General features: G+C 38.6%; 1 protein-coding gene across 1 annotated transcript in view; it reads right to left on the reverse strand.

The window, feature by feature from the left end:
* The window catches only part of RAPGEF5 (Rap guanine nucleotide exchange factor 5), a 240,850-nt gene that overhangs the window by 175,960 nt on the left and 37,443 nt on the right, over positions 1-27,447 (reverse strand). Inside the window, exons 2-5 of the mRNA XM_034963787.3 lie at positions 25,026-25,076; positions 22,433-22,539; positions 17,010-17,131; positions 15,381-15,549 (exon numbers count right to left, since the gene is read on the reverse strand). Coding sequence (XP_034819678.1) covers positions 15,381-15,549; positions 17,010-17,131; positions 22,433-22,539; positions 25,026-25,076 — 449 coding nt within the window. The remainder of the gene's footprint in view (positions 1-15,380; positions 15,550-17,009; positions 17,132-22,432; positions 22,540-25,025; positions 25,077-27,447) is intronic.

Here is a 27,447-nt window from a genome sequence, read left to right on the forward strand (position 1 = left end):
CGAGACTGGTAACTAACGGTTGAGCTGCTGCTGTTTTAGTGACAAACAATTTAGTCCCTGTTTGGAAGCAAAACTGTCTTTCATTGATCTTCCAGCACAAACCATGCCTTAGCAAAAACATCTCTTAAGGAAATATGTGTAAGAGGGACAGAGTGATGATCTCCCAAGAGCTGTCCCACAGCCCATATCCCACTGTTATCACCTCAATCACCAAGATGTAAGCCCAGAACTCCCAAGTATCTCTCTAGCTTCTGGCTCTCCCCTGAGCTTGCCCTGTTTTTCCATCTGCCTTCAAAGTGGCTCTATGTGGCAATTCCAGGAACTTTATTTTCACCCACATGGGTACCTTACAGGCTAACTCAACCTAACTCACACTGAACTCCTCTCTTACCTCCTGCCCTCAGCTCTCCCCTTGGAATCATGGGTCCTGTTCACCCTAGAGCCATCCCTTCCCTCCTCACTCCGGCCTTTGGGAAGTCACCAGATCCTCTCAATTCCCTTCCTTCCCTGCCAAGCCTCTTTGACAGTCTAGGCTCTCAACTTCGCTTGAACAAATTATTTTAACCACCTTCTAACAAGCTTGTCTCTGGTTTCTCTTCTTGTACCCAGATGCCTAAAGATATCAGGATCACCTTTCTAAAACCCAGATCTGGTCCTGCTCTTCTCCAGACTCCAAACCTTCAAGGATTTTCCTCACTTGCCCACTGAGAGCTCTAGAATTCGGAAATGCTCTTCCTTCCCTGCTAACATGCCCCATGCCCCGCTGCACCAGCACGCAACTGTCCCTCACCTGGCGTAAAAGAAGGTCACGAAGGCAGGACTGGTAGCAACAGGCAACAGCAGGAGAGCCTGAAAAGGGGGAAAGAAGAGAGAAGGCAATACTCGGCCACTCTCCTTTCTTTCACCACTACGGTCACTTTTTACCTTAAACCTCCTCCTCAGCTCTAGACTAAATCGCCCAAAAATACCAGACTCTCTTTTCTCTAGCAAATGTACCATTTACAAAATTTAAACACATTCTGTTTTAATGTGTGTAAATACTTTTCAGTGCAACCCAGGAAAGACAAAGTTCTCACTTATCCAATCAAAATAAATAAGGAAACAGATGCAGCAGAGGAAAAGCAAGTATAACACTTGCATGTTTTCCATTATTACTAAAGGGGGCTGTGCTGCTTGTGAATGAGAGAGAGAGAGAGAAGCTGTGGGTCTAGTTTGTCAGTGATTAGAGAAAGAAAATAAAGAAACTCTTACTGGAATCAGCAGGTAATGACAGTGACAAGTGACATAAGACAGAAAGAGAAGAGAAATAGAGTGACCCCTGGAAGGAAAATCCCTCCCTGAGGGTTTATGCCAACAGATGCTCTCCTTTAGGAATTCCCTGGGTTACCTTTCAAGGTCTCTGCTTACCAGTGCCCCAAGCCAGACCTGGTAACTCTCCAGGGGAGAGTGCTGAGTCCTGGTGCTCTAGGCAGATGTCTCTGTAAGTTCAAGAGGTCTGCAATATCTAAGGGTGTCACTGTGAGGATGCAGAGATGACAAAAACCTATGGTCCTCCACCCTCATCCCTCTAACCATCAAACTGGATGCATTATCATTATGTCCACTCCTACCCAAAAGGAAAATAACAAAAAGCCCTGCCCTTCCTATAGTCTTCGTCACCTTAATAGATGGCAACTCCATCCTTCCAACTGGAAGTCATCCTTGAACCCCTTTCTCTCATACTCTACCTTGTATCCACCCTGAAATCCTACTGGCTCTTCAAGACATATCTCTCACCTGACCACGTCTCACCACCTCCATCACTGCCACTGTGGTCCCAGCCACAACATCTCTCACCTGGACCCAGAAGCCAGCATAGTCTTGCTAAAATGTAAGTTAGTTCATGTCCCTCTACTCAAAATCCTTGAATGACTTCCCGTCTCACTTAGCACAAAGCCAAAATCTTTTTATACTTAAAAATATGTAATTAACAAAGATATCTATTCAAGGTGTGCCACATGATTATTTGTGAATACACTGTGATTAGCACAATCAAATTTATTAACACCCATCACCACTCATGCTGTACATTAGACCTCCAGACCTCCAGAACTTGCTCAATTTAATAAATGAAAGTTTGTATGCTTTGATCAACATCTCCCCATTTCCCCTACCCATGATGTCTATATTCTAGACAAGTAAGTTTTGCTTAACAAAGCAAATCCCTATGAAAAAAGAAGTGGGATGGTGGAAGAATGAGAATTAGATTTTTCTTGAGATCTTTGATATCATGAATACAAACACTGTTCACCTTCTCAAGAGAAGATGATTTTTCACAGCATCCGGCTACTAGTTATGCTTATAGAAAAAATGTACTAAATGGGAATTATGAATGGGAAAGGTTTCATTAAGAGTCCAGAGTGTATAGTTATATATTAATCTAAACTGAATAAAATTAGATTTTTCACATTTGATTTTGAGGATTTGAGTATTAATGTTTAATATTTAATTAGATGGCTCAATTTCACATGCTAATATAATCAGGCCTAGATGTCCAATTTTTGCAAAATTCCTGTACTACTCTTAAATATAAGTGTACTCTGATAAAGATAAGCAATCTGTTCCCACACCTGAAATAAGCCTTGTCTATAAACAATGGAAATTTTGAAGGACTTAGTGTTTCCTTGGGAGAGGAGGTAATGAGTAATCACAAAGACTAGGACTAGCTGATTTCATAACACTTTTTACAAAAACAGTTTAAAGTAATAAGTGGAAATTTTGTTCACTTATGATGCCAATACAAATCTTATGCCAAGTTCCATCACAAAAATTTTTTGAAAAATACTAAAAAAAAAAAAAGTTTGTTTACCCACACGGTATTTCCTCCTCTCCCAGTGTCATGAGGATCTAATTAGGAAAAGTTAAGTTAGGAGTACAAAGGGTAGGCTTCGGACTTCGGAATAGCAGACTTGAACTTAAGCTCTCTGGCCAGAGAGTGTGAATCCATCACCATTTCAGAAACTAAGGAGGCCAAGGGATGTCTCATGTTGCTAATAAACATCAGGTAGTAAGAAAAAACCAGGCAGGATAAGGAGAACAAAGGAGGCAGAAGTGAGGGGGTGGTGGAGGTGCTATTTTGTATAGGGTGGTAAGAGGAGACAGGGACCTGAATTTTGGAAACCATCACTGTGAGACGATGTTAAGTACATGACTGGGTGAGGGCACATCCAAAGTGAGAGCAGAAGAAATAAGAGAAGTCCAAGACTGACCTCTACTGTGTTTAGAGGTCACTGCTTCAAAATGTAGGTTTCATTATTTAGGGACAGCCAGTCTGAATAATCTGAGGCAAACAGCTCAAGAGATGACTGGCATTAAAAAGACAGATTTTACTCACAGTTCCCAAGAGGAGGGGGGATGACACACAAGGAGGAGCCACACAGGGAGGCACCAGTGTCAGTCAGGAGGCAGAGGACATGGGGGAAAATGTGGGAAATAACCTTTATTGTGATTTCCCCAGAATAGAACGGGTAAGGCAGGGTAAACAGGCTGAGGATAGACTGTTTGATTAACTTCAGCAGGACCAAAAGCATAGGGACTGCCCCTAACTGTTTGGTACCTGGAGCTGGGGTGATTAGGGCAGGTGAAAAGTAGCCCAGAAGGTGAAAGCCCAATAAAAAAAGTGGTTATGTTATGAGCTCTGGAATGGCTGGCTTACCTATGAAAGGTATGCTCCCAGCAAAGCTAGCAGGTAAGTTCTCTACTATCTCTAGGAATGGACTATTCCTGGGTTGGGCAGTCTCTCCAGGGTCAGCAAGGCCCCAGATGTCAAAGCACTGAAACACAGTTAATACAATCAGGAAAAGGAAGGATTAGCAAAGGAGCCTTAAAAGCAGCAGCTAGTGAGACAGAAGAGCCAAGAGATGTTATCCTAGAGGCCAAGTGGAAAAACTGTGTGCCAAATGCTGCTGTCATGTCAAGTAAGATGAGGACGGAAAAATCAGCATTTTGGCATTTGGCAACATGGAAGACTTCTGTGATCTTGACAAGGTTGCCTTCAGTGGAGTGGTACTGTCGAAAGCCTGAATGGAGTAGATTCAGAAAAGAATAGAAGAGGTAGAGAAAGTAACCATAAATATATCTTTTGAAGAGTTTTGCTGTAAAAGGGAACAGAGACATTGTGCAGCAGCTAGAGGGAGATATAGGGAAATATCAACACATGCTGAAAAGAACAATCCAGTAGAGGAAAAAGCTGATGAAGCAGGAAAAAAATGAGATTTCAGAAATGAGATCCTTGAGTAGGGGTGCAGAGACGGGATCAGTGCACAATGTGAGGAAACTGACCTTAAATAAGAATGTGGACAATGCATCCATTTTTATCAGGAGCAAAGATAGAGTCCACCAATACAGATGCAGGCAGGTTGACAGATTTGGTAAATAAAACATGAGAAAGATAGTTTTTAAAATGTTCCTTTCAATGAAATAAAAAGCAAGGAAAAAGAGGTAAGAGGGGAGCAATTGTGATACAGTTTTCTAGGAGACTGAATATACCAAGAAATGAACAGGACCACCCCACAGCATTGAAAACCCACTCAAGATTAAAGGCCATGAATATAAAATGAGACTGACCATCCTTAGACTCCTTAACGAACCACCTCTTCCATCTACCTTTAAAATCTGACAGAACAAGACGCTAGATGGCCATGGCCAGTGATGGCTGAAGAGAGAGGAAGTATTGATCCTGTGATTTTTTTATGTATATAACTATGTCATCTGCAAAGAGAGATGGCTTTATGTTTTCCTCCAAATATATGCCTTTTATCTCTTTTTCTTGACTTTTTGCACTGGGCTGAGCGGAAGAGGTATACTAAAAGAAGATATATTAGCCTTGTTCTGATCTTAGTAGGCAAGCATTTAGTCTTTTACCATTAAGTATGATGCAAGCTATGGGTTTTGTATAAAGTCTTATCAGATTGAGGAAGTTCTCTTATATTTCTATTTTTCTGAGAATTTTTATCTTGAAGGGTTACATTTTCTCTAATTCTTTCTCTGCATCTATAAAATTTATCATATAATTTCTCTATTTTTAGCTTGTGAATATGGTGAATTATATTGAATGATTTTTGAGTGTTGAGCCATCCTTGTATTCCTAGGGTAAACTCCCCTTTTTCATAATGTATTTATAATTTTTATATGTGAGGAAGATTGTGTCTATACTAATGAGTCATACTGTTCTGTTTTTCGTTTTTTTTTTTTTTTTTGAGATGGAGTTTCACTCTTGTTGCCCAGGCTGGAGTGCAATGGCGTGATCTTGGGTCACTGCAACCTCTGCCACCCCAGTTCAAGCAATTCCCCTGCTTCAGTCTCCCTAGTAGCTGGGATTACAGCCATGCACCACCACGCCTGGCTAATTTTTTTGTATTTTAGTAGAGATGGGGTTTCTCCATATTGGTCAGGCTGGTCTCAAACTTCTGTCCTCACGTGATCCGCCCGCCTCAGACTCCCAAAGTGTAGGGATTACAGGCATGAGCCACCGCGCCCAGCCTTACTGTTTTCTTTCTCTGAAATTTGTCATGACAGTGCTGGCCTCATAAAATGAATGTGAAACAGTCACTCCTCTTTAATTTTCTGAAAGAGGCTGTATAGAAATGACATAATTTGTCTATGGTCATACAACCCTGAAGGTGCCCGATCTTGTCCTATCTTAGAGGCTAAGCAGGATTGGGCCTGGTTCGTACTTGGATAGGAGAAATGACTTAAGTTATTTTTTAAATGTTTAGTTAAATCTGCCAGTAAACTTATGTAAGCCCATTGTTTCCTTGTTTGAAGGGCATCAACTACAAATTCAATTACTTTAGTATACATAATTCTATTCAGATTCTTGTTGAAGGACCATAGGTAGTTAATGTCTTTCAAAGAATGTGTCCATTCCACCTAAGTTTTCAAATTAATGATCATATAGTTGTTCATAATATTCATTTGTTAGCTTTCAAATGTAAGTCTGCAGTGATATTCCTTCTTTTATTCCTGATATTGGCAATTTGTCTTTTTGTTTTCTTCAACACTCTGGTGAGAGATTTCGTACTTTTTTTTTTTTCCAAAGAACCAACTTAGTTTATTTTTTTTTCTAATTTCTTTTCACTTACATCGATTTTTGTTATCTTTATTAATTTCTTCTTTGTAGTTTGTTTTTCTTTGGCTAGCTTTCTGAGGTGGAAGCCCTGATCATTGATCTAAGACATTTATTCTTTCCTAATATAAGCATTAAAATCTATCGATTTTCCTCTAAGTATTGCTTTAGCTGCATCCCATAATTTTGAGCATGTTATGTTTTAATGTACATTCTATACTAAATATTCCTTATTTCCTTTGGGACTTCCTCTTTCACCCATGAGTTACTTCAAAGTATGATGATTTCCAAATAGTAGATTTTACAAATATCATATTACCTTTAAATATATTATTGTATATGCCTCTTTATCCTTCCCGAATTATCTTTTGTTATAATCATAATATGTATTACATCTACATACACTGAAAAGCCCACCAAATGTTTCCTTTCAATAGTCATATATATTTTAAAGAAATAAAAATAAAAAATGCCTTTGATTTTTATCTAAATATCTACCACTTACGTAGCTTTTCCTTTATTCCTGAATTTCCAACTTTCCCTCTGATATTGTTTCTATTCAACCTGAAATTTTTCTTTTAGATTTCTTTTAGAAACGGTCAGCTAGCAAAAAATTCTGTTAGTTTTCCTTCATCTGAGAATGTCTATTTCACCTCCATTTTTAAAATCTGTTTTCACTGTAGAGGATTGACAGTTCTTTCTCCCCCCTCCACCCTCCCCCACCTTAAAGACTTTCTTCCACTGGCTTCTGGCCTCCATGGTTTCTAACATAAAACCTCTAATTATTTGAATCATTACTCCTCCTGTAGGTAATGTGTCATTTTACTCTAGCTGCCTCCAAGATATTTTCATTATTTGTTTCTTAGTTGTTTTTAAGTATCTAGGAGTATGTTTCTCTGAGTGCTCCTGTTTGGGGTTCACTGGACCTCTTGAATCTACAGATTTGTCTCTCACTCAATTTGGGAAGCTTTTCGTCATTATTTAAAAGTTTTTTTTCTGCACCCATCTCTTTGTCCTCTCCTGGGATGCCAACATGTGTTAGACTTTACTACAGTGTCCACCAAGTCCCTGAGACTATTCATCTTTTTCAATGTTTTTTTTCTTGTCCTGCACACTGGATAATTTATAATGATCTATCTCCAGGTCACCTCTATTTTGCTATTGAGCCAATTCAACAAATTTTTAATTTCAAGTATGTTTTTCAGTTCTAAAACTACATTTGGTTCTTTTTTTATTGTTTGTTTTCTATTTCTTGACTAACAACTTCTATCCCTCTATTCATTTGAAATTTGTTTACCTAATGGGGCATAGTTAAAATAGCTGTTATCAAGTCTTTAATAATTTCAATATCTGAGTCATCTCAGGGTAGACATTAATTGCTTTTCCTTTGACAAATGGTCATATTTTCCTGATTATTTTGTGTTAAGTAATTCTGTATTACATCCTGGCCATTTTGAACATAATGCTATACAGCCTCAATGATTCCAGCTGCAGTTCAGTTTTCAATGCCTTTTCTATGGTACCTTGGGTCTGTCCCACAGATGTCCAGCTCAGGAAACTCACATTTGTGTAGTTCATACACAAAATTAATGAATCCCTTCCCTAGGTTTACCCTCTCCTGGATTCCCCTACACTCTCAGACTAGCTGGGGCTCCTCTGCCCAGTTCTGAACAAAACCAAACACTCCTTTTCTATCATCTGACTGCACTGCCACCACCACAGAGCTCTGAACCTGGGACAAACCTGTAAGAAAAAAGGAGAATCAAGACAAGGATTTCTCCATCCACCCCACCCCATCACACTCTTCAAAACTATAGGGACCCATTTTCCTGATTCTTCTTGCCAGAAAGATGGGGTTTCTACTATAGATTTTGACAACTGTGCCACCACTGATCTCCCTGTCTACATCTGAGGCCTGCCTTTGAGGCAACGCTGGGAAATAAAAGAAACGGAAAGGGAAAACTCACACCTGTGTAGGTCACTTCTCCAAAGTTTCACTTCGTTCCATAATTTGCCTGCTTTTGTTTACTTTTGAGGGGCCTCGGGTAGTTATTGTTTGTATTTTATCTAGAGGTTTCAGCTGTAATCAATACAAGAGATAGGCTGTAGTAGACTTGCTCCATCTTGGCCTGAACCTGTAGCTCCATCAATAGATTATTCTTCATAAGACTCTTCAATGGAATTCGTTATTATCTTGCCATAGTTAACGTCTCATAAACAAGAGGCCAAAAAGTCAAGGTTTGCAGCAAAAAAATTAAGAGTAGGGCCAGGCGCGGTGGCTCACGCCTGTAATCTCCGAACTTTGGGAGGCCAAGGCGGGTGGATCACAAGGTCAGGAGATCGAGACCATCCTGGCTAACACAGTGAAACCCCATCTCTACTAAAAATACAAAAAATTAGCTGGGCGTGGTGGCGGGCGCCTGTAGTCCCAGCTACGTGAGAGGCTGCGGCAGGAGAATGGTGTGAACCCGGGAGGCGGAGCTTGCAGTAAGCCGAGATCTTGCCACTGCACTCCAGTCTGGGTGGCAGAGTGAGACTCCGTCTCAAAAAAAAAAAAAAAAAAAAAAAAATTAAGAGTAGATAGGCTGAAAATATGCATTTCAGTTCTATTGTTAAATGTAATAAGATAATGAAAATGTAGAAAACACAAAAGACAGGAATAACCTACAACAAAAACTAATTTTCAATAGTTGGGAAGAGCTGAATATTCCACACAGTAATTACAGATTTTTTAATGAATTTAGAAATGAACTGTATGAAATATTTTCATTTCTCAGGAAATAATTTTGTTTTTTTTCCCACAGCTTCAGAACCTTCGTGATAAGCTCCCAGGTATCACTTGTGGCACACGACTTGCCAGCTTGCTATCTGTATGAACTGAGCTCAACCCCTGTTAGTCGCTGAAGGCCTTACATTATTTACATATCGTCATATCCCTCACAAGGCCAAACACGGAAGCTTAAGATCAGTAGATGCCTGGTAAGTAAGTTGCTCCACAGAGTGCTGGTGACAAGTGGTTGTCTTTTCCCAGACCCTCTGCTCCCTGTTCATCTTCCTCACCTAAACATTAAGAGAAGCAAATTCCACGATCTTGTAATCCCTTTTGGATACAAATATGTATGAAGCTAAATTTGTGGACTTTTCAGAAGTGTCAGCCAAGTGGCGACAGGCAGCATGTTTGGTAAAATCTTTCTATCACAGTAATATTAGCCAGTCAGGACAGAGAAGGGGCTGTTTCAGCAGAAGCCATGTGGCTGAACAGGGTGTATATGGGAGCCACAGCCAGACCTTAGGAGTATCAGCTATGCCAACAGACATCTAGGAAGGCCAATCAGCCAGGCAGGACCACCAGCATTAATCAAGCTGACACCCAACTTACACCAGCCTCATGCTCCAACAGCAGACGCCAACAGAATGCCAAGAACAGTTATATCTCAGGGGCACAAAGGAGCTGGCTGCCCATCCACTCGCAAGACCAGTGAGGACGAAAAAATGCCTACTCTGACAGGAGAGCCTCCCCTGTCCTCCTCTGCCAAGGTCAAGGTGCCCAGACCACTCGCTATGTACCCAGAGGCTACCTTGAGAAACAGGGAGAAATACAGAGACTGGGCTCTTTTACTAAAAGACACTAAAAAGTTAACTAGAGAGACTTTTTAAATTCCTATATTAGAATAACTTTACTAAAGGGTGCTTCTTCCCCCCACCCCCCACCCCCCGCCTTTTTTTTTTTTGGCCATTTCTGCAGGATGGCAGTTCATGTAGACAAACATCAGATCACTTAGAGAAAAACAAAGAAGCTACATTTTCTTTCCATATTTGAGTGTAATATGAGTTAAATTTTAGCAGTCCTCTATGTCTTAATCACAGCATAAATGTTAACTATTGTGTAAGTGGTAGGATACAGTTTTATGCATTCAAGCTTCACAGACTGTCTATTCAAAGCCCTACCCACTCCCACCCCTGGCAAGCTGGGAGCTGCTATAACCACAGCTGAATTGAAATAGTCAAGTTCCCTCACAGCCTAAAGGCCCAAACAAGGTAGTGTTAGAAGCATCTTACCAGTCCCAAGGGAATAATTAGACTGCCTTTTCCTACGCTGTTATTTCATCATTCCTCACTGATTCTTCCCTGACTCTCTGCTTAAAATAAAAGAGCTAGAAACGGTACATTCTGGATAACTTGATTTGGCTGTCTGTTGGAAGGAGATACCATAACTGTTCTTTTTTCCCCCAGAGATAGTACCCTTGACAACTGATTCAGTCACTTTTTTTTTCTAATTATCTATTCAGTTTGGGTATAAAAGTTATTTTGTATAAAATTCTGTTTCTTCAAACTAGCTTAGAAAACTTCCAACAGCTTCATTTCCCCTCCTGCTTTAAAGGTTCTTTTTTAAATGAGAAAAATCCCCTTTACTATTTTTAGAAATGCATTTGTATGGAACAAAATTGTGTTTACATAGAGCCATTAAATGGCTTCCTTGCATTATTTTGAAGACACTTAGAAGACAGCAAATTAGAGGGGCCTAACGTAGATAGGCTCACACAGGTAGGTATCAGTAGCCTTTAAACGTCAAAAAGGTTATTAAAAGGAACACAAAATTGGGTTTTCAGCAAATGAATGGACAATGTAAGAATCAAGAGGGCACTTGAATAAAATGGATAGAAACAAAGCATCATAGAACTAAGAATGGCATGGAAGCATGGAATTTTTTTAAATACAAAATGCAAGAGCAGTAAGTTACTGAAAGCAGTAGCAACATGGACTGGAGACATCATGGAAGTTTTGTGGTCAAGGCAGGACTGGGGCTTCCCCTTGAGGGCTGGGTAGAATTTGACTGGAAAAAGGCAAGAAGAGCAGAGGAAAGAGCAAGAGTATCACACTGGCATGAGGAAGTAAAGAGGGGTGGGCCAGGGGTGAAAAGAATGGGATAGGATCATGCATGTGCAACCACAGAAAGTACTGGGACAGTGCAACTGAATGAGGACAATGTCCATGGACATCTTTTCTCTGATCACAGTATATTCCAAGTCTAGATAAGCCAAAGCTCAGATCTCCAAAATTAGGCCAAAAACATTCTACCATAACATAAAAGTTGGCTTATGATTGTAGTATTGAAAAAAAAAGGTATATACTGTCTCTCTCTAGAAGAGACCTGCAATGGTTTAATAATTTTATCTTTATATATTTAGTACTTTAGAACAGACAGGTCCATAGGTTCCCCAATGACAATTTTGCTGTATGAGTCAGTTACTACTCCCAAATGCACACATTCACACCAACAGAAAAAACTTGCTGATAAACATGGCATGCTATATAGCGATTCTCAACTCCAGAGCCTAAGATTTGTGTTTACAGTGATCAGTATGACAAAAGACTGCAAGTAATCTGGAGTTACTATTAGGATGCAAATTTTATAATTTTTCATTTTTAGAAATTAGAGTAGACCCAAGGTTTCTCTATAACAAGGTCATTTCACTGGCATTCCAATTTGTTTTCCAAGTGGCAGAGAAGGAGGTGGAGTTAAATCACGAGGACAGCTTGCAAGTTTATTTCCACGGTCCTATGCCCCAGTGAATCTGGGCATGCACATGGGATTATGCACACCTCTATCTTGTGTGCAGGACAGGAAAGGCTGGAAGGAGCTGCTGAAGAACGCCAGTCCCAAACAGTCACAGCTAGCCACAGCCATCTCTGGTTTAAAATCATGCCACTCCTTTTTAGGAAGCTTGTTAAAGTTCATTGAACTGCTCCTTGACTTTTCTCAGGACACTTCTGACCTATATTAAGAGCATATCACAATACAGGACATTTCCTAGAGTCAGACCAATTGAATGGTATCTGAATTCTGCTTTACTATTGCAAGGTCCTTTATAGACAGCAGTGATGGGAAATCCATAATCATTTCACCAGAGCTTAGTCTAACACTTTTATAGCTTCTGTTTATAATTTTATGGGAAGGGGTCCTAGAATGATCCCCATAACTTCTGGGGAAGGACACATAATATCAGGTGTTAAAAGCACAGTCATTAAAGCCAGACACACACAGATTCAAACACTAAAACTCCACTTAATCCTTGTGTGACCTTGGACGGGTTACCCGATCTCTGTACCTAAATTCCCCTCTTATTTAATAGAGATAATAATAGTACCTGTCTTATAACATTCTTCTGAAAGTAAAATAATGAATATAAAGCATTTAGCACAGTGCCTGATCTAAAATTCATTCTCTACAATCAACCTTTCTATTAGCACAGTCTCATCAATATTCTGAAGCTTATTCTCCTAAAAACAGTCCATATTAACTATTCAGTATTGTCACTTAACAGGAGATTTTATTTATTTTTTCTCTTTTTTTTATTTTTCTGGGTACAGAGTAGGTATATATATTTACGGGGTACATGAGATGTTTCGATACAGGCATGCAGTGTGAAATAAGGACATCATAGAGAATGGGGTACCTATCCTCTCAAGCATTTATCCTTTGAGTTACAAAAAATCCAATTGCACTCTTTAAGCTATTTTAAAATGCACAATTAGGTTATTATTGGTATGGTTACCTTGTTGTGCTATCAAAGAGTGGGCCTTATTCATTCTTTCTAACTTTTTTTTGGTACCCATTAACCATCCACACCTCCCCACTAGTCCCCAATTACCCTTCCTAGCCTCTGGTAACCATCCTTCTACTGTGTTCATGAGTTCAATTGCTTTCATTTTTAGACCCCACAGATAAGAACATGCAATGTTTGTCTTTCTGTGCCTGGCTTATGTCATTCAACATAATGCCCTCCAGTTCCATCCATGTTGTTGCAAATGACTATCTCTCATTCTTTTTTATGGCTGAATAGTATTCCATTGTGTATATGTACCACGTTTTCTTTATCCATTCATCTGTTGATAGACACAGAGGTTGCTTCCTAATCTCAGCTATTGTGGACAGTGATGCAAAAAACATAGGAGTGCAGGTATCCTTTTGATATATAACCTTTCTTTTGTGTATACACTCAGCAGTGGGATTACTGGATACTATGGTTGCTCAATTTTTACTTTTTTGAGAAACTTCAAACTGTTCTCCATAATGGTTGTACTAATTTACATCCCCACCAACAGTGTACAAGGGTTCCCTTTTCTCTGCATCCTCCTCAGCATTTGTAATTGCTGTCTTTTGAACATAAGCCATTGTCTTTTGAATATAAGCCATTTTAACTGGGGTGAAATGATATCTCACTGTAGTTTTGATTTGCATTTCTCTGATGATCAGTGGTGCTGAACACCTTTTCATAAACCTGTTTGTCATTTGTATGTCTTTTTTTGAGAAATGTCTATTCAGATCTTTTGCCCATTTTTAAATTGAATCATTAGATTTTTTCCTATAGAGTTGAGTTCCTTATATATTCTGGTTATTAATCCCTTGCCAGATGGGTAGCTTACAAATATTTTCTCCCATTCTGTGGGTTGTCTCTTCACTCTGTTCATTGTATCCTTGCTGGGCAGGAAGATTTTCAACTTAATGTGATCCCATTTGTCCATTTTTGCATTAGTTGCCTGTGCTTGTGGAGTATTGCTCAAGAAATTTTTAGCCAGATCAATTTCCTGAAAATTTTCCCCAATCTTGTAGTTTCATAGTTTGAGCTCTAAAAGTCTTTAAACCATTTTGATTAGATTTTTTATATGGTGAGAGATAGGGGTCTAGTTTCATTCTTCTGCATGTGGATAGCCAGTTTTCCCAGCACCATTTATTAAAGAGACTGTGTCTTCCTCAGTGCATGTCTTGGCACCTTGTTGAAAACGAGTTCACTGTAGGTGTGTGGGTTTGTTTCTGGGTTCTCCATTCTGTTCCATTGGTCTATGTGTCTGTTTTCATGCAATTACCATGCTGTTTGGGTTACTATAGCTCTGTAGCATAATTTGAAGTCAGGTAATGTGATTCCTCCAGTTTTGCTGTTTTTGCTTAGGGTAGCCTTGGCTATTCCGGATCTTTTGTGGTTTCATATAAATTTTAGGATTGTTTTTTCTATTTCTGGGAAGAATGTCATTGGTATTTTGGTTGGGATTGCATTGAATCTGTAGATTGCTTTGGGTAATATGGATATTTTAACAACATTGATTATTCTAATCCATGAACATGAAATATTTTTTCCATTTGTGGTGTCCTCTTGGATTTCCTTCATCAGTGTTTACAGTTTTCATTATAGAGATCTTTCACTTCTCTGGTTAGTTCCTAGGTATTTAATTTTATTTGTGTCTATTGTACACGCTGGTGTAAATGGTGGAGGTGAGGTGGTATCAGTGATTCAGTACTGTTTTTTCTATTTCTTCAGTGCTTCTTTCAGCAATATGGAACTATAACCGGGTATTATGAGTGCTCACCTGATTTTTGGTTCTTATGAAGGTGTTTTTTTCTGTGTAGATAGTTGTTAAATTAGGGTCATTGCCTGGGAGACAATTGGTGGAGACTTCAATTCCCTAATCTTGCTCCACCTCCTTCTCAACAGTCAACTGTCATTTTTTTAACTAATAAGAGTTACCCTTGTTATGGTTATACAGGTATTTCTCTCTGAACCTACTTTCTTATCTATGACATAAAGACCATACTGCTTGGCCCACTAATATCATAGAAGTGAAAGAGTCAACAATATGGGAAAGCATTCTGGACACTGAAGTGTTCTGCATATGTAATAGTTTTTAACTGAAATTTTAATCCATAACTCATAATTCTAAAATAAGCTATCACCATGGATAAACAAAGTCATGTCAGAATCACCACATCATGACTCAAGTCCTGTTCCCAAGCCTTCCCTAATTAATTTTAATTCATTTTAATCATATAGTGATTCAGTATCTTCATGTGATGATTCACGTGTTTTAATTTGCCAAATGTTGCTTCTAGATTATTTTCAGAAACATTCTGTTGAGCTCTTAGGAAAGTCACGACTTGGATAGCGAATAGGATGGGAGTTACTATTTTATTCCAACTTAAGCCCAATCATATGTTTTTTCTTAATTTAGATCATCTACTCCTATAACAATGATAATTTAGAAACCACATGGTACAGATGCTTAGGCATAGGCTTCTGGGATTTAAATACCAGTTATTTATTAGCTGGATTTAATTTTCTGCAATTTATTTTATCTTTTTAAATGTGTATCTGAAAAATGGGGATAGTAACTCCCTCTTAAATGAGACAGTGATCTTAAAGAGCAGAATATAGTCCCTAGACATAGTAAATGTTGTCTAAGTGTAAGAATACAATGGCACAAGAGAGCATCTACTTACAGTTCACAGATGCCACCTCTGGCAGGAATGAGAGGCACAAGTTGCAGTAAAAGCTTGACACCATTTTGCCATTCTTCTTCTCTTTCAAATTCACAGTACAAGTAGCTACATTCATCAGAGGAAAACTGGTAGAAAACATAAGTATCTTGAAAGTATAGATGCTGGTCCACTGTTTGAAACAAAAAATATATAGATCAATTTTTTAAAAGATATTACTCAGAGAGTAATAACTCAGATGATAAATTGAAAGCCCTAATAATTGGGAGCAATCAGCGTTAAGACTATAATTATACATTCTAAGCTCATTCATGTTTATAATCCCATTGAATTGGAAACGACTTACTGACTAGTCTATTTTTACTACTAGAAGCTTTGGCCAGCATATTCACATGTATTTATATTTTTTCTGCTTCAGAGACAGGTGCAGATAAAATCAATAACAATTCAAAGAGGATGGGGAGAAATCTTTTTTAGTGACCCAAAGCAAATTAGTATATTTAATTAATTTAGTAATACAGAAATACAACACAATGGCAAGTTTTAGATCAATGATTCTCAACTTAGGGTGACTGTGCCTCCCCCAGGGGACATTTGGTGACGTCTAGACATTTTTGGTTGTTACATTTGGAGGGCAGAGCGCTACTAGTATTGGAGGGTAGAAAAAAGGGATGCTGTTAAAAAAAACCCTACAATGTACAGGACAGCCCTTCACAACAAAGAACTATCTAACCCAAATGTCAATACTACCAAGGTGGGGAAACCCTGTGTTAAAGGAATCAAGAGCTAGAGATTTTTCCAAAACGTATTAGTACAAAATGTTTTGCTAACCAAAAGCCTGAAACTATCAAGTATCCTAATAATACCTCCATTCTTCAAAGGTAGTTAACTAATTTTATAAATAAGAGTATTCGGTGCTAGGTACTATTGACTATCTAAGAAGATTACACCCACGTCCATATCTGTACCATTCTTTCACAACAGGACCAGGGGTATGCCCTTGATATTTATTACCTATAGGAAAAAAGTGCTTTTCAGTGACCAACTAGCAGCTGAGAGACTGGGCTAAATAAATAATCCAGATTGCTCGGTTTCTAATCCTTCAGTTCTCTGGGCTCAACTAAGAAAAGAGATATCCGTCATCTATTTTAGTTGCCAGTTAACATCTACTTTCTGTTCAGTCTAAACAGCTAATTTTCATAGGTCATATATCAAAGTGTTCATGATTACTTAGTCAATTAAAATGGCATAACATCCCACTCATAAAATCAGTTTCTGATGATTATCCTAACTACAAGATAAATCACACACTTAGAGCAACTAAAGATGTCACTGATTTTGAAAAAAGTTTGTAAGCAGCATATTGAGTTCAGAAGAAAGGAAGTAGAGGAAGGACTCCTACAGGTAATACTAGTCTATGAATCAGCAAGTATCTAATAATTTTTGCAAGAATTGTAAGAGAAATAAGTGAATCAAAAGATGACCTGTCACTTAGAAAATAAGAGAGAATACAAACATTTATCTTCAAAAATAATTTCCATCCAGACTGTAACATCCTCTAGAAAATCAAGTGTATTTCGTCTGATAGCTTAATAAAATAATGATGCTGTGCCTTCAAGACATAATACTAACCTGATAACATAATTCCCATGTCCAGTAGGAGTTGCCAGACTCCTATGGCCATAGATCTGCACTGGACGAAAGGACAGTGTTCTAGAAGCCAGTCTACCAGCTCTGACCCAACGCAGCTCCTCCTGAACAAAAGCAAAGCCATTCACAGTAAGATATTGCTGACATCCATTTGCCAAAAAAAAAAATTGATATATAATACCTTTCCTTTCATGTGCTTGCTTTTTTTAGACAAGCAACCCAAGAATAAATGGCATATACCTCTTATTCATCTTTCAGATTAAAGCTCAAATATCACTTCCTTAGGGAAACAAGAGTCAAATTGTCTTCTACTTTTTCATCAAATCACCTAAAATTTAGTAAGTATATATCTTTACAAAGGAACAATATCTCCTTATCCCACTAGAGAATAATTTTCAGGAGAGCAGGGACTTTATATAACTCACTATTAATTCCCAACAATTAGAACAGTCCACAATACACAGTAAGTTGTCAAAATATATTTGTTTGAAAAATGAAGGAATAAATTTAGCAGCCTTTTATATAGAGATAATGCTTTTACCTTGGTAAGCTACATACCTCAAGTTGGTGGTGATAAACTTTGGTTCAATTATTTATAGATTTTTATCTAGTCCTTTTGAGAACAAAATAATTCCAAGATTAGACAAAATTGGGACCATAGTCAGTTGTATAGAGTTTTGTTTGCTATTCTTCAAACAAAGATTGAACCCTAAAATTTACTCCAAGAACAATAAATTTGATTGTTAATCTTTTTAATATAATCAGTGTAACTATTTAAGCAGCCCAGGTCACATAACCATAAACCCAGATGTGTTGGATTCCACTAACCACGCATGAAAAAGTATTTTTGTAATCTGTCTTAAAACACACAACTATATTCAAAAAAATGTCATAACCTGGTTATTACAGGCAGTATCATCATGCCTACTTTTCAGATACATATGAGCCTCAGGGGGAAAACAAAAAGAAAAACTTCTGAAGTGTTTTGTCATTTGCAGAAATTTCATCAAATTTCACTCTCCCTTATGAGAAAAGATCATGAAAAAAAATTTTTTTTGAGACAGGGTCATACTCTATCACCCAGGGTGGAGTGCTGTGGTGCAATCTCGGCTTACTGCGACCTCTGCCTCCTAGACTTGAGAGATCCTCCCACCTAAGCCTCCTGAGTAGCTGGGAGTACAGGTGCTCACCACTGGCTAATTTTTGTTTTTTGTAGAGACTGAGTTTTGCCATGTTGCCTAGACTGGTCTCAAACTCCTGAGCTCAAGTGATCCTGCCTCAGCTGCCCAAACTGCGGAGATTACAGGTATGAGCCAAGCACCTGGCCAAAATGTTTTTTTAAAATAATGTATCATATAATGACTATCTTTATATGCAGTACTGAAGGACCAAGAGATGCCGACATTTATTTGTATTTCTAAAGTAGAAAAATATTGCCTATTTTGCTGTCTCTTGTGATTGGCATAGTTACAAATACCCTAGAATCACACCATAACCAACAATATGAACTGCCATGGATGCTACATTTTCTGGGGTGAAGAAAAATAAAGTAGTAAACTTTTCTGCTGAGATATTTGATCAAACATCCTAGCTTTTCATCAAAAGCTAGAATATATTTGGTAAAGTGTCACTATTTGACAGATACTCTAAGGCAATTAAGCCAATTCTAGACATGTTCAGTTGCAGGTTAGCATAAGACAGCATAAAGATTAACAGTCAAATATATGGATTTCTTTTTTTAGAGAAAATGAGAAAACAGATGGCAACAAAACAGGCAATTAGACCAAACAGTCAAGACTTAACTTCTAATTCTATAGGATATCTTTCATGTTAAAGGTTCAAAGTGTTAATTAACTAATTAATTCCTCAACACCTCTGCCAATTAGCCAGCATCTCAGAGCTTTGAAAGCACTTTTATCTCATGGATTAAATACTGTATCATCTTAATTCATATTCTCAAAACAATGCAGGTCCTTAGCCTGCTCTGAGTGTCTGACATCACCTGGACTATGAAAGCACACAATAAAGCATTTACTAAACAAACTAAACTGTCAAACTGCAAAGGTGGCTAGATGGATACAGCTGCTTGTTTGTTCACAGGTGATATGGAAGAAGCTTCTTAGAACAGGGCTTCTCAAAACCCTGCTTAGGAGTCACCTGGGTGATCTTCTTAAAGTATAGATTCTGATGCGGTAAGACTGGGTGGGACCTCAGATTCCGCATTCCTTTTTTTTTTTTTTTGAGACTGAATTTCACTCATGTCGCCCAGGCTGGAGTGCAATAGTGCGATCTCGGCTCACTGCAAACTCTGCCTCCCGGGTTCAAGCGATTCTCCTGCCTCAGCCCCCCAAGTAGCTAGGATTACAGGCGTCTGCCACCACGCCCAGCTAATTCTTATATTTTTAGTAGAGCTGGGGTTTCATCATGTTGGCCAGGTTGGTCTCGAACTCCTGGCCTCAGGTGATCCACCAGCCTCGGCCTCCCAAAGTGCTGGGATTACAGGCATAAGCCACCACGCCTGGCCAGATTCCACATTCCTAACAGGCTCTCAGGTGATGCTGGTGACCACAAAGCCCCAATCCCCCAGATCCCCCTTCTCATTGGGAAGGGCTCACTCTGTTTTGGGGAGGCAGGGCTCTGACTCAATATGCTAGAACACAGTACTGTCGTAACAATATTAATTAAAAACTGAGCCCCACTCTCAGAGCAAACTCCCATTTCTGTTGCACATGATCCCTTTCTATTTCCCCCACTGACTTTATCAAGTTATGTTTTAAATCACTTATAAGGATCCACCTACCCCAGGGCAAACATAGGAGTAAAAGTAAACACTATCATTAATATCACCAAAGCATACAAAATGAGGTGGTGTTGTCTCTGCATTTAATGCCTTGTCCCCATGTCTGCTATTGGGGAAACTGGTGGTGACTTCTCATTAAACTTAGTCATACCTAAATCCACAGGACTTAGGGGAGATCACTGAGGAAGAAAAGAGAGATGGTTGGAACAGAACAATCTAAACACGGACAGCAGTTCCTACCCACAGTGTATTTTCAGTCTTGTACTCAATCCAGAAACTGCTCCAAGTACATGCAGATCTGACTCCAGTTTCAATACTAGGTAGGAATATTGTGATATGGAGGTGATCAGCTCAAAGCCCACGTGACTGCTTAACAAAACATGAATTTACCCAATCTCCAGAGTTGAAAATTTGATTTATCTTAGCATCCTCCTGTCTCTAGTTAGATTTTTAGCAATTAATTCATAGTAATGCGACACTAATCCTTAAAATAAATCGGGTGATGGTATTTAGTGATGTATTCATGCAAAGAAATGACGTCTCAGAAACCAGTGTGATTCTTCCTACAGTATAAAGTGAATATAAAGCATTTGAAAGTTTTGAAAGTGAGTTCTCACGTGGTATGTGGGGAATACTTTACCTCAATTTACTACCAGAAAAATGAAAATGATTCATCCCTAGGTAATCACATGAGCACTTCATGTTTAAACCCAGAATATTAATAAGTCCTTAGATTAGAAAAGAATGGTGGTCCTGGCCAGATCACAGGAAAACACATGCTCTCTCCCCATTCTATTCCCGTTAAACCCTAAATCTGTTCTAATTTGGATAGATGGATTTTTTTCCATGAACCTGATTAATGTTCATCTCCCAATCCTTTTTCAATCTCTATCCATGGAGATCCAATAAAGGGGGAAAAAATGAGAATAATGACTGATGTTACACATGGCCTCATGTAAATAAAATGAATACTGTGAGCTTGCTCACGACTATACTCAAAGACTTACACATATAAATTTAGTTTTTTTAAAAAGGAGAAGTCAGATGTTTCTAAACATGATGCCATCATCTATTTTTTAAAGTGAGTTTCTATGTGAAGTAGTCCAACCACCACAGCCCTTTTACTCCCTGTCCTGTCTACTTGGTCTGGGCTCTAACCTCCTGGTTCTCAGACCTTGGGCTATGAATCCCTAATGGGAGGAAAACAGCAGATCTTGGAGCTTTTTAAAGAGCTCCATGAGTCCATACACAGAAAGGCATTGTTTGTAAACAGAATACACATGTCTAGCCTATGGCATATTTTTCAAAACCTATGTAAATGTTAATGTGATTGATTAAATGTGCTTAATTAAAGTGTTAATTCACTGGGGTTTCTCACCACACTTTGGATTTGCTCAGTTAATGGCTCAGAAGAATATAGATTCTGCCAATTTTGTGATGTTAAAAAAATGGTTGCAGGGAATGGTTACTGACTGAAGAGAAGCAGGAAGGAATTTTCTGAGGTATGAAAATCCACTATATCTGGATAGTGGCTAAATGGATAATGATTACACAGGTGTGTAATAAATAAAAGTTCAAGCTGTACATTTAAGATTTGCGCATTTTACTATACAAAAATTATGCCTCAGTACAAAGGGGGTCGGTGGTCTCACTCTGATAGTCTGGGAATTACTATCCCAAAAACCCAAGCCATGATAAAATTTTTTCCATCTCCAGCAAACAGAAAAAACAGAAATATTATAATGAGTTTATCATAAAGCTAAGTTTATTTAACATAAAGGAATATCCTTTATTCTGAGAACTTCCTACTTTTTGGGTGTCATGAATCCTGAGTCCTCTTCTTACTCTTGATGGGTATTGCATGTCATTTCTTTGAAATAGAAGAGTGATAACAAATGGTAGTGGTTTTTCTTTTTGTTTTCTTTCATAGTTTTGGTATCATTTGGTGTGGCTTAATATCTTTATCTGGCAAAACAAAAAGCTAATAATTTACTTTTGGTTTTTTCTTTAAATTGTTCCATAAAATGAAAACACGCACATCAAGTTTTCTAAGTGACCATGCCCTTGGTCCAGCTGTACTTTAAAACTGGCCATTTACCTACCTGTTTACTCTCATATCTCTGTCAAGGTAGACACCTGCCATCCCTATGCCAACCTGTCTCTCCCTGTTCCTTATGCACTCAAGGAGGAGGCCCACTCTCACCTGGAGACTTAGAGCATGTCTCTGCCCAAGGCATCCTTTCAGGGCCTCAATAAGGTCCCTAAAGAGGGGATCTATATTTATTAAAGACCCTAATGTAGCACCACCCCCTCACCCGCTGCAAAATATCACATCTCAGAGGAAGCAGAGCAGAGACTCTCTCAGGAGCCCATCCACACTGGGGGCTGGAAATTCCATACCCTAACTTCAGAACAGGAGTCAAACTGTAAACAAATGCATGACTAAGTTTAATGAAAAGTCACCACCAGTTTCCCCAATAGAACAAACAAACCGTCCTACTACTGATATTGTCCACCTCTCTTTGATCAAGGTTACAATGTTAACACAGGGTGGTTTTTTTTCCTCAAAGAGAATTTCTGACAAGGTGTTAGAAAACTGTGTTACCTGTAAAACCCCTTGAGGTTCACTCTGTCCTTTATCAGGTCAGCTGCTTGAACGATAATAATATTCCTCAATGCTCTTCCTGCACAAGAAGAATTCTCTCCATAAATCTAAATGGAAAAGAAAGTCACTGTAAATATAGAACAATAATGTGACAATTTGTGAACTACCAATAGCATACTATATATATATATATTTATATATATTCATATATTTATATATAAAATCATAACCAAGTCCATAAGGTTGAGACATATTTTAGCCAATACAGCTATAAACCTACAACTATCTTACTTTATTTTAGCTACTGGTCCACTTATGCTGCTAAGCTATAACTATTCTCCAAATGCTAACCTGCTTTATTTAACTGCAGTTATAAATAATTTCCTTTTACACAAAGTTTTCAGTGTAAAACATCCACTATTTTTTAAATATAATATTTATATCAATACAGCAAATTGAAGACTTTATATTATGCATTAAGTCTGCATATTGATAATGCAAACATACACAGGTCTTGGAAGATGGAAAAACAATTTTCTTCCCTATCTAGTGAACATCTCGAACCATGACACAATTTGACAGCAGGCTGCTTTACTCTTAAGCTTCATTCAACTGCAGAGTTCATAGTCAATTCCAAGCATCCGGTTTCATCTACTTCATAATTCCAACTATCAGATAAAAATTTCATTTAACTTATTTTTTTAAATATTCTAATTCCCCCATATGAGTCTCTGGTTCTTGGAGGATGAAGAAGGGTAGTTCTTAGATCTAGAGGGGGCTAGGTCCTACTTTATAATACTACCTCCTTCTCTATAACCAGCACCTTCCCCCAAAGCACAATGCTGTTTCACAAGCAAAGGGGGCTAAATGAAAATAAGCTATCTTCATACGGTTTATGAAAATTAATATATTACTGGGGGTACATGCCTACATAGTTTTACTTTTTTCTTGGTAAACTTTTTATGTATCTACTATATATATATATATATATATATATAGATTAAATGTGTATCTACTATCTATATACACACACACATATATACATATATACATATACACATGTGTATATATACACAGACATATATATATTTTTTTGTTTGTTTGTTTGTTTTTTTGAGGCAGGTTCTTGCTGTGTCACCCAAGCTGGAGTTCAGTGGAAAGATCATGGCTCACTGCAGCCTAGGCTTCCCAAGCTCAATCGATCCTCCCACCTCAGCCTCCTAAGTAGCTGGAACTACAAGCACACACCATCAAGCCCAGCTAATATTTGTTTTTTGTTTTTTTTTTTTGTAGAGACAGGTCTCCCTGTGCTGCTCAGGCTGGTCTTGAACTCCTGGGCTCACACAATCTGCCCACCTCAGCCTTCCAAAGAGCTGGAATTACAGGTGTGAGCAACTGCACCTGGCCGAAAAATCTGACATCTTCTCTCAAGGCAAACAAATTGATAATATAATGATTATGATTTGACCAGGAACATCAACCCCATCCTTATACTTCTTTAATTTTCCTGATATCATCTCCTAAATACAAGCTGATAAGGAAGTAGGAAGGGAAGCAAATTATTTTTTAACATGTTAAAACTATTTAAAAAAAAAAAAAACAAAGCTTCAACAAGCCAGATGACAGAAAGTATTACCGAGGAAGCAGTGTGAGTAAGCTGACACTTGACTAGTCCTGAAAGCATACAATGTTCATTCACTCAGTCATTCAAAAAGTACATAATGAGCAACTGTCAAGTGTCAGATCTATTCCTGATGGTGGGGATACAGCGGTGGAGAAGGTAGAGAAGGTCCCAGCCCTCACAAAGCTCACAGTCTCCTGTTAGCCTAAAAAATGCAACTTTTTTTTTTCTTTTTTTCTTTTTTTAGATGGAGTCTTGCTCTGTTGCCCAGGCTGGAGTGCAGTGGTGCGATCTCAGCTCACTGCAAGCTCCGCCTCCTGGGTTCACGCCATTCTCCTGTCTCAGCTTCCCAAGTAGCTGGGACTACAGGTGCCCACCACCACGCCCGGCTAATTTTTTGTATTTTCAGTAGAGATGGGGTTTCACCGTGTTGGCCAGGATGGTCTCAATCTCCTGACCTCATGATCTGCCCACCTCAGCCTCCCAAAGTGCAGGGATTACAGGCGTGAGCCACCATGCCCAGCCAAAAAATGCAACTCTTTATTGACTGATTCTTTACTGCAACACAATGATAAATAACAAGGAAGTAAATCTCCTTTTACACAAAACTCAGTGTAAAATATATGCTATTTGTAAAATACAGTGTTTTTAACAATAGCTATATTATATTTATATCATATTTATATTATATACATGCTCTGCCACATTAATTCATTCATGTAAAGAACTTGGAAGATGGGAAAATAATTTTTTTCCCTAGTTCGTGAACATCTTGAATCATGACAATGATCAGAGCATCTCAAACACTTTTGCTGTGTCATCCCAGGTGGTGAAGATAATGTGATCACTGCAGCATCCCTGCAAAACTCTATGTGGTCAGGAGCAAAGGGAACAACTGTAACTTGATAATTGTACATCAGAATTTGTCAATCACTATTTCAGAAAAGGCAGTAAAAGAGAAAGGAATCATACCTGGGAAGGCGTATGTTCAAGGTACGGATTAGATATTCTTCTTGATAGAGTCTATTTTAAACAAAGAAAAAAAATAGTTAGAACCAAATAAACTTTTGTACCAAAAAAGGAAAACATAAGCAACAGTGGCCAGGGCAGGCCCCTGCTATGAAAAAAAAAAAAAAAAAATGAGCTTAAATCTCAAATCATGGTCCCTAAGGGCTTAGCATCCTTATTTTCACTCAATGTAAATATCTGGTCAACATTTGTAACAACAGGACAGGATATTCCACTTCGATGGCTCCCAAGAGAAGTACAGTAGAAAGACTGGGATTTTCTTGGACCAGTCACTTTATTCTTGATGTGTTTTGGATTCCATTTCTCCTTTCCTTTTCCTCACCCTAACTCAGGCCTTCATCACTATACACTCAACTACCTGCTTCAGCTTCCCAGTGGATCTTCCTGCTCTCTAGTCACATCCCCTTTAGGCCATCCTTCAAACCACAACTAAGCAAATCTCCCTAAATCACCCCTTTGACTTATAGAGGATCCCTTATTGCTTATCCGAGTTAATCCATGCCCCCTCAGCTCACCACAGTCTGCCTCCAACAGATTTCCAGTATTCTCTTTCCAACTCCCAGCAAAGCTTCTTCAGTTTAGCAAGACCTACTTGTCAGAAGAACTTGCCACTCATAACCCTGCCTTTAGCCACGTCAGTCTTCATGTTAAAAGCCTTCCATCTTCCTCAATGCTTCCCAGAATCCCATCAGACTCGAAGTCCAGTTTTGTGGAGTCGGCTCCTGCATGAAGTTCCTCCTGCTGGGGTATGCTCCTCTTTAGAGCTCTGTTTTTGCTACTATTCAGGTGCAGCGCCTGGGTGCTCAGCATTGTTGACTGTTTTTCTGTGTGTGCATTTGCCCCAAGGAATCCATAAGCTCCTTGAGGGAGGGCTGGCAGCTTATACTGCCTTGCTTTCGTGGCATCTAGCACACAATTGTGCATAAAGATGTTTATTTTTTCTATTCATTTATTTAGATATTTATATAACTGTATGAACTTAATAAGTATTTGCTGAATGATTTGAATTGTAGGAGCTAATTTTTCCTGCCTAATGATCCAGGAAACAGCACCATCACCTACATACGCTTAAGCACAATACAGAACTATTATCATTTCCTATTGCAGTATTAAAAAAAGAACAGAGAAACTAACATTTATTAAACTTCCAACCTATGTTTAAAGGCTCTTTCCATCTCTATTCTAAGTCTTGCTATCTTTTGAGATCCTATAGTTTTCAGCCTGCCGCCTCCATGTCTTAGAATAATTTGCTAAATGTACAAAACATACCCTACCAGTCATCACTTTCCAGCATCTGAACCTTCTACTAAACTTTAGTCTAAAAAGAGAATTCCCATTCTGCCCCTTCCCCAGGCCACATGGCCCTCACATTACTCCTAATTAAACTAAAATAAAATGTATCAACTCTTTATCCAGAAATGCCAATTGATACCCTGTTAAAGACGTGTAGCTTGATTCAAAGAAAATAAATTTTATAAGGTAGAGAGCCCATTTTTAATTCCCAGCCTTCTGGCCTTGTCCAAATGTACTACCAATCAGCCTCGCCTAGGCCTCATGTACCATGAGCCTATGTAATATAGTCCCTTACTGATATACTGAACAATTTAAAAGTTTTAAATGCACCAGATTATATGAAGATGAATCATCATAATTTATTTTTTTCTCCAAACAGGTAGACTTTTAAAATCACTATGGCAGACCAGAAATGACAGTCTTTATTACTCATCTAATTGCCTGAATCAGCTAAGAGAAGCAAAATAGTTTATATAATCTAGTTAAAGAAAAAGCTTTTAAGCAGAAACAAGCTCTAAAAAAAAAAAAACGTGGGCAGGGGCATTTTCACAAAAGAAAACAAGCCACTTGCCTTCCTGGCCATTGCCAACCGGAATCTGGCTGTCTACACACTCGTGTTACACTCACACAATTCCACTTAACAGAAACCTCCCCCATGGATGGCTTGCTTCAAAAGGTAGGTAAGGTGAGTAAAAAAGCAATGGGGTTCTTCTATACTGAATAGATAGCAGCGTTAGATAAGCTACTGGCCCCAGGAACTCAACAAGCTCAACATAATAACTGTCTTTTACAGTACACAATTCCTAGGTTGGCTGTCAGGAACTCCCTTGAAACCCTCTCTTCACTGGTCCCAGGAGAGCTTTGTTTCATTAACACTCTAGGACAGCTGTTCTCAAACTTGTTAGCTGAGCATGGGGAGCCAGAGAGCTTTGTGGAACTCAGTCAAGCACTGACTCCCTAAACTTAAAACGATGATCACAACTGTACTTCCGCAGAGACCACTTTATGTTAGTTTTCAGTACTGACCCAAAATAGCAAGGGCCAAAGGCTTAAGGGAAAAAGAACATGGGGA

Source organism: Pan paniscus, chromosome 6, assembly GCF_029289425.2.
Source record: "Pan paniscus chromosome 6, NHGRI_mPanPan1-v2.0_pri, whole genome shotgun sequence".
Classification (NCBI taxonomy): Eukaryota; Metazoa; Chordata; class Mammalia; order Primates; family Hominidae; genus Pan; species Pan paniscus.